The 8845-nt window shown below is 33.0% G+C and overlaps 1 protein-coding gene across 1 annotated transcript in view; it reads right to left on the reverse strand.

Moving 5' to 3' along the window:
* Nucleotides 1–173: 173 nt before the first annotated feature.
* Nucleotides 174–8845, reverse strand: part of LOC104625843 (nipped-B-like protein) — a gene marked incomplete at both ends in the record, with an annotated part of 13756 nt that continues 5084 nt past the window's right edge. Inside the window, 8 exons of the mRNA XM_010293587.1 lie at nt 174–308; nt 1501–1647; nt 1756–1854; nt 2789–2891; nt 2990–3204; nt 3452–3541; nt 7048–7191; nt 8120–8252. Of these exons, the coding sequence (XP_010291889.1) occupies nt 174–308; nt 1501–1647; nt 1756–1854; nt 2789–2891; nt 2990–3204; nt 3452–3541; nt 7048–7191; nt 8120–8252 (1066 nt within the window). The remainder of the gene's footprint in view (nt 309–1500; nt 1648–1755; nt 1855–2788; nt 2892–2989; nt 3205–3451; nt 3542–7047; nt 7192–8119; nt 8253–8845) is intronic.

Genomic DNA, 8845 nt, shown 5'->3' on the forward strand with positions numbered 1-8845 from the left:
AACGAGATCCTTGTAGTCTTCTTGAGTTGCCTGGTATATTTGCTGTCAAAAATTAAAAGTTAATAAAAATCATTAAATTACAAAGAGCAATGAAATACTTTTTGATCTTTTTTGGTCAAAATATAGAAACACGTTATGATAATTAAAATTCTGAAGGATATGTTTCATTCTACCTTAATGCCTTCTTCATCATTGACTCTCCGAATCATTTTCACACACATCTCCGTAATTTTGGGAAATGTTGGTTGTTCAATGCAGATATCCCTAAGTATCTTTATGACTCTCTTTCTGACACTGATACCAGTATCCTGTGAGGAGAAAAGGATTATACTCTTGAAAACAAATTAGTCATAGTAAATAATTTATGTATTATATGAATTAATATTTGAAGATCACCCAATCTGGCCCTGCAAAATTTATTTAGAAAAGGCAGCTAAAATGTTCTGGAGTGCATTTATACAAAAGGTCAGCATAACTTGTTCCATTTTATTTGCAACAATTTGGGATCTGGCTGAGTCCCCAGAACACTGAAATCCTTTCTCCATTTATACCCTCCCATTTAAGAGCTCATGATGTTGCAAATGTGTAATTCCACTTCTTAATTCAAGAGCTTACAAGCTAGATGTGATGATGCTTTAGCTACTTTGTTGGAACATACGAGACCCTTTGTAGATCTGGACTGTAATGCTTCAGAAACCTTTGGAAAAACCTTATGGATAAGATATGTGCAGCAAATCTTTTCCATTTTCCTAGGCTTTGTCTAAGGAGAAGGATGAGGAACTTCGTTTCATATTACCTTATTCAAAACCCGTTTAATCTGAATGTCAGAATGAATGGCTTTATACATGCTCATATGCACATCTCCAAAACCCTTCGCAAACATGTTTTATCATGTAACTATAGCAAATGAGTAGTATTTGACTAAAAACCTGACATGGATGCTAAAAGCTAGTGTTATCTTACAGTTAAATTAACATTGTATTTTATCTGAACAGCCAGACAAAAAACACTTTTTATACAAAAACTCTAATAAGAAGCCTTTTAAAGCACTAAAACACAGCACAGAAAACACAAAATAGTTTTATCTTTTTTTCTTTTGGATTAAAATGGGAACTTTATATTACGCTGTTGTAGACCTTTCTTCATCACCCACATTACCGAACTGCCCTCAGTGACCCATATCTCAGACTTCAGAGATGTGGCAAAATTCCTCATTTCACCTAATTTGTGCCTTAATAAAGGAATCAAAAGGAATATAAAACTGGTTCTGATGCGGTACAACTTTCTACGTATGTTTACTTTTCGATGTAACAAAGCCTCACTGGAAACAAGTGATGTATTTTACAAGGTTGGTATTAAAAACATGATGCTCCTCATTAAAATAATAAGATATAATTTACTCTTGGGATCATCATTCCACATTATTAAACATATAAACTCAGTTGAAAACAAATTTTCCAATGTCACTTAATTTATTATAAATATCACAAATCACCATACCAATATTCTTTCGATCAGCATGTCATAATACTGCTCAGCAAGCTGAGGACGACAGAGCACAAATCGGCCAAGCAGCTCCACAGCTGCTTCTCGTACACTAGTGGAGTTATCCATTAACCGTCCATGAACACCTCGTTGCATATCCAGCTAAAAAGAACAAATAAAACACAGATTCAAAATAAGAAATACCCATTTCTTTCAAGTGTGACAGAAGAACGCATGCACATGATGAATATTTCATTTTTTTTTTTTTACCCTGGCTAGAATACTGGGGTCTACAGCAACAACCTCAGACAAACACTTCATGGCTTTTGTTCGAACAGCAATTGCATTTTCACCAAGTACACGCAGAATCTAATAAAAGAACAAAAACAAAGATTCAATTTCTTTGGGAAGGAAGGAAACTGTTTAACAGGGAAAAATGCAACAGAATAACCTGCAAATGATTTAACTAAAATAAGAATATCTGTCTGCTAAAAATTGTATATATCTTCTCAGACAGTAAAAAGGTGCATGCAAGTCATGTTCCATGGCACTAACTGAGCATGGATATTTACTAGGATTTGCTACATCTCTAAGACTGGTCCAAACAGGATTTACACAGGGTCCATGTTCACTTTAAGTCCCTTCATTTTAAACTCTACTTTTGCCATTCAGTTGTGGCTTTCACCATGGTTCTTTCAACAGGAGAGTTGGATTTAGGCATTATAATCTTAAGAATGGCTCTGTATGCAGATCAATATAAGTAACACAAACTAAACTAAACTAAACTACTAAACCATTACTGGAGTTCAAAGGTCACCATGACAACGTGTTACTGCTCTTCTCCCAGAAAAAGGAAAGAAACCACAATGGTCAAACAACAGCTTCCAAAGTGACAGTAACATGCACTGCTAGCAACTGACCAAGTTGGCTTGTCTTTTCAAATCAAATTAAGATCAATTTAATGAGTTAACATTACCGAATGAGCATGCATCTTACAGAAACTGTAAAAAATTTTTAACATTTTGTAATTATCCGTTTACTGTGTACATCTAAGATAATGATTTTGCCATATACATACATGGACAAATAAAATAATCTATGTACAATATGACATGAAATGCATGCAAGAAAAAGAAATATAAGCATTTATATCATCAGTACAGAATAAGAAAGCACATGGTGTTATCATGGCCCATTAAATACCTGTGCTCAACAATGAGCAGATATTGCACACTACTGCAAGAGTGTTTGGAATCAGAAACCAACTGTGTTTCACTGTACTAAGACTTCCAGCACAGTTTACCTGTGTCAAATAAATATCGAAGCTCTGGGCAAACGACCTCATAGAGGCCAAGTAGCGAACAATCAAACATGCATCTTCGTAGTCCACAGTATCAGAATTCATCCTGCAACAAATCCGATATTTTAATTAGGACATTTATAAAAAATGATTAAAAATATCAAATGTATGGTTAATCAAGAAATCAGTGGTGCTGAAACGTACTTTAATGTACTGAACTGAGATGGAGCAGTTTTAATGATGCTGCGAAGAAACGTTTTGCGACTTTCCGCTCTATGCATGATTTGTCCTGTGGTCTCAACATCTTTTGCATGATGAGTCCCTTCAGATGAATCCTCATCCTTCTGAGATTTAATTGCTTTTTCTGTCTCCATAGTCGTATCACGGAACCACTGCGCTATGTAAAACTTCCGAGAAAACTGGAGAAATACAGCAGGATGCACAGAAAACAAAAATAACAGATATAGAAGAGTGACATTAACAGATTTATAATGAGATTAAGTGAGTCTAATGCATCAACCATATTTTGGAAAACACAATTAACAGTATATGTTAGGGTGACAATTTAATTGAAGCACTAATATGCATGACCGAAAATAATTTTATTCAGTACATGTTACTGAAATTATTTTTATATACACTTGACATCAGAAAGCTGAAATTTACCACTAATGATGCATCAGTTTCTGTGTTCTCATCCAGATAATCTAGTAAAGCCTTCTGCAGCTGTTGAATTTCATCTTCTCCTCCTGAAACCTATCAGAAATAGAAAGATAGTTATAAAATAGAATATTGCACAGTGGTAATTATAATTTGAAAATCTGCATGTCCACATATAAAATACACTGAAGTTCATGTTCTGCAATTATCAGTACAACTAACAATTTTTTAATCAATTACTTCTGAACTTTAGACAGACTAAACCAAATTAGACTGTGGCTCCAAAGTCTAAAAAAGGTTAACGGCAGAATAAGACTGGTTTTAAAACAGACTGACTGATTTTATTAATGTGTGAAGACCCTCTGTCCCTGAGGAAAAAAGAAGAGCTGAAATCACACATAGACTGACACAAAGTTTAACCTATAAAAGTCATCATTAGCTCTCTCACCAATATTAAATACTGAAACAGTGACTTCTCAGGTGAACAAGGGATAAAAGGCAAAAAAGTAAAATGAAAATAAATATGGAACACAGACAAAAGTAAAAACATATGGGAAACATCAAAGATATAAAAATAACTTATCCCTTTGCATAAATATTTGGTATAACTGTTTTCAGGGATAAAGCATCCATACAGAGAAAGTGCAGCAAGCATGCTCAATCCATCTAGGAAAGAATTTACAGAGGTTGTTCCCAAACACCCCTGAGCTCTAGCACTAAAGAATCATGCTCTCTGAGACTCAACTAAGTTTCTATCAGTCAAAAAAACTTGAGAACAAACATATATTTTATAAAAATGCCACCTAGTGCATAAAGCCTATCTACAGAATAGGATAATATTAATTTTCCTGTGAAGCACTTTTAAGATGCACAAAAAGGATTACATATGAAATATTAATCTGAGAACTAGAGCTGGAGACTATGTATCAGATTTGTAATTATCTAAACTGTATGAAGGTTAAAAATAGAATGTATTTTTTCCAAGAGGCTATTTTTATAGGAAATATGTATATCCTATCTCTTAAATAGTTCTAGCCTATGTAAATTGAACAATGATTTTGTATATGACCATCAGACAATGTACTTCTCCCCATATAGGGGTTACAGAGAATAAACCAGTATCAATTAACTTGTTAATGAATCAGAAACTAACACCTACAAGGCAGCATAAAACCAAAAATATAAACCACCTTTTTTTCCTTAGTAGTATACCGAAATATGCAGGTCCTTGCAATCGCTGATGTTACAGCAGAAAAAAGGGATTTTTTTTTTTTCCAAAATGAATGAGTTCAAGAATTCAAAACATGTCTACAGTGCACATAATACTAATATAGGTTTATTAAGATATATATTTTGTACCCTAATATATGTGCAAATTGTGATTTGAAAGTCTGGCCTTCAACCAATGTTAAATTCTGTGGATAAAAGGCTGAAAAAAAAGTTGCTTGATAAACCTTAATTGCCTAACTATTTTCAAACAAGTAAAAAACCCAGAACAAAAAGAAACTGTGAAGCCCGCAACAAATCATATTCAATATTGTTAATAAAAGTAGAATAATAATTTCTGGCTTAAACGTCTTCAGTTACAAAACATTTTTCTTATTTGGCAATAATACTTGTAACTTACAACCATCTTAACTTCTGTATGAACAGCACAGATTGAGAATCTTGTCACAAATGCAGCACATAATATAGCTTGCAAACATCAGCAAGTGGAAAAAGGTACAGTTACAAGTCCAGAAGATCAGCGCATCAAGAGATAAACCAATGAAAAGCATGCACAAGTGTTCAAATCAACTTGACAATCTATGACAAATTTCTATGAAAAAAATCTACTGTTTAAAAATGTCAAAACAGAATAGATTTTCTCCTAAATCTAATTCTACGGTTTATGAGTCCAAACCACAGTAGACGGAGTTATAAGCATTCATCAGTCATTGGGGAATATCCTGATAATGATAACAGAGGGTAGAAGGAAATATCTAACAGAGTCTAAGTATTCAATTCAGCAAAGAAAAAATCTGTAGAGGTATAGGTTCATTTCTGAATAAAAGCAATAATTTAAGATCTTTCTGATGTCTAAAGCTGAATATGTCTACCAATGGATCTTATTTTCTTGCCATTTGAACAACAAAGTGAAGCTCAGATGTCACATACACATTTCCAAGTAGTTATTTGTTCTTATAAATCATTTATTAACAACACACTGTCTATCCTGACTGATGGTACTGTATATTATACACCTTCCACAATGTATGGATGGTACTATGTACCATCATTGATGTTAAGCTTCCCAAGTAACTGAAAAAATGCTTTTAGCACTCAATTGCCCACAGCAATTTTATTCTCTGCAGAAGCCAATGGCTAGTTACTGCCTGATCCTGTAAAAAACCCAAAACAAATAGAAAACCAAGTCACCACTTGGATATGTATCTTTTTAGAATATCTTTCAATACTATTATATAACTTCTAGAGACAAGGAAAGATAAAAAGATTCTTCTAAAATATTTCCCTACGAAGCCTAATGTAGAATTGTCAAAATCACTGCCAACAGAGGAGAATTATAAGCCCTTAGCACATAGAAATGTAAATTATATTAAGCCACAGACATAAAGATTTGATGCTATATGTAGTACAATATTCTAATTGAAAAAAGTTATGGGAAGTATCAGCCTCATAAAGGAGTGGATGAATTTTGATTCTTTATTTGAATGCCTGTAAGTAGCACAAGTTTTTCCTTCAACATAAATCTGTAACAGTCATTATAAAATACATATAATAGATCTGGAGTCTTTTCAGTTAACTGAAAGGGGAATGAACTTGATATGACTACTTAACTTTAGATCTAATCATGCTGAGAACAACCAGTAGTTCAGAAAGAAATGTACAGCATCTATAAGAAATATGCAAGTCCACATTTTTAAAAGGACATGTAAAACCTGAGATTTTCTCATCATACTATATACTATAAAGAACCCAAAAGCATACTTTGCTTTTTTAATTGCTGCCACCCTTGCAGATTTGATGAGCAGCATTAGCAGAAATGCAAATATGCATTCTCTAATGAAAGATATATGCAAGTCCAGTAAAAAACAAAACAAAAAAAACCCCACCCCAAAACAAAAAAAACCCACCCCAAAACAAAAAAAAAACCAAAACAACAACAAAAAAACAATACCAGGTACATCACATAAAAACTAACCTTACAGGCCTAACAGTTTAACTCTCTAAAGCCTGTGTATGAGTGCCATAAGCTCAATTACCACTTTGCAATAGCAAATGCACATACATACATACATATATATATTTTTAAGGCCTCTTAAGACAGAATCCAACTGTCACTCCATTATTTCCTCTATATTGTCACAAGAAAACTGATTTTACCATTTTAATTAACAACTTAATATGATCATTAGGGAGATGGTATGAGAAAGACATGAATTAACAAATGTGATACTTATAAATTGAGTATATTTGATTCAGAAATCTGAACAATGATGAAAACTCATTTTCCACAACACCATTTTTTCACACATCTTTAAAATGTTCAAATTTTTAAATAGATACATCTCAATCCAGCTGGCATGGGATCTCTCACACACCTGTCTGAGGATTCTGGCTATAGATCCTTGATCCATTTTGCTAGTGACTGCATCTTTCCTGAGTCTTGCAGCTACAGTTCCAAGATAGTCAAGCGATGCAACTCTTAATGCCATTTCTGTAGATTTGTTACTGAACTGGTGAACCTAAGAAAAGCAGAATAAACTGTTATAAAAATTATTTATTTATTTATTCGAGATTCTTTTCACAAGACATTGCTTGACCTTATTAAAAAGTCCACCTAACTTCCATGCTGCATAACATTATGTAATTTACTATTACATCACAGATACACTCCTTACTTTACATGAATGCTTTTTCCTTTATTGGGTCTCTCTCTCTGTAAATATGCCTGGTAGAGGTTTTTTTTAAATATGTATTTTTATAAAATAAACTGGACATCTAGTAGAGTAGATATCCATTGCAATAGCATAGATCTTAAGCACCATAATGCAACTTCCTCATTATTCACACAAGTATAAAGCAAGCTACATTTTACCAGTAACAGGACCATAAAATATTTTTCCAAGTAACAGCTCAAATTACTGTGTTAATTACATTGTAATACTGAAGAACAACTTTCAAAAAACACATCAATTAAAATATTCACATTCTGTAAAATGCCACGTTCCATAAGTAAGTGTACAGTTATTGGTAAAAGACCAAACTACTTAATTGTTTTCAGGTTCCGTGCTAAAGGAATAGTCCAGAGAAATATTTAACATGAATAATTACAGCTATTAGTCTGATTTTATTCCCAATGAATATATACACTTATTAGACACAATACAATGGCATTTTTTAATGTGGAAAATGTCATGGAATAGTAGAAGTAGACTTCCATGAGAAACTGTATACATATGACCTTTACTAAGTTCCATATCAATGATCTTGTGAACTAAATTTTATTTTCTATGCATTACATAATAGTGATACATGTAAGAAAATCCTTAAATGCTACATGTGTGTGTCAACAATCAGAAAGCATTCCTGTAATAGTTTGAGCTGAAATAAACAAGTTTCATTGTAATAAGAAAAAAATTAATATAATAGTTAAAAACAAGAATCCCTTACCAATAGCCTTCCTAATAAGCTAAGTAGCAACTCTGCAGCTGGCCATTCTGGTTTATTGACTGTGGAAAGAAGATCTTGAATGAAGTTCTCAAACAGTGGTCTGTAATCTTCTTCCCCTTGTTTACTGCCACACCTGTTTAAAAGAAAATGCATTTTGTAAGTGAATTTAAGAGCCATTTAAGCTTTTATTCTGATGCAAAAAGAAGTAATCCTATGTTTAACCAGAAAACCAGTTTTATGCAATTCTAAAAAAAATATCCAAAATATTAGAAGAAAATTTGTTTTTATCCATTTATGGACAAATAGTTTAAACAGTTATTACTACAAGTTGCATGGCAAGTAAAGCAGCTAATCCAAGAGAGTAGAATTTTGTTCCTAAGATTTTTTTATTTATTGTTTTGAATTAAAGTCTGCATCACCTTGGATGGACAACAAAGCTCGAGCTAGAGTGGGGTATTTAGGAGGTGTTGTGTCCTTAAACCTGGTCTGACTTATCTCACAGTGATAAGACATCTCAGTATTATGCTCCAAAGGTTAAAACCAGAATGTAAAAAAATCAAAACATAATATGCCTGATAGTGTTTCACTTATATGTGGCATCCTTAACTTTAATGGTACCAGAAGTATGCAGAGAGATGGCTAGGTGGCTCGTATATAGCCTTTCGGCTTAACAGTAGAAATTAACATGATAAAAACCTCAGGACTTTGTTACAAATCCTTTGGTTA

This window comes from Phaethon lepturus, unplaced genomic scaffold (assembly GCF_000687285.1).
Source record: "Phaethon lepturus isolate BGI_N335 unplaced genomic scaffold, ASM68728v1 scaffold25908, whole genome shotgun sequence".
In the NCBI taxonomy this organism is placed as follows: Eukaryota; Metazoa; Chordata; class Aves; order Phaethontiformes; family Phaethontidae; genus Phaethon; species Phaethon lepturus.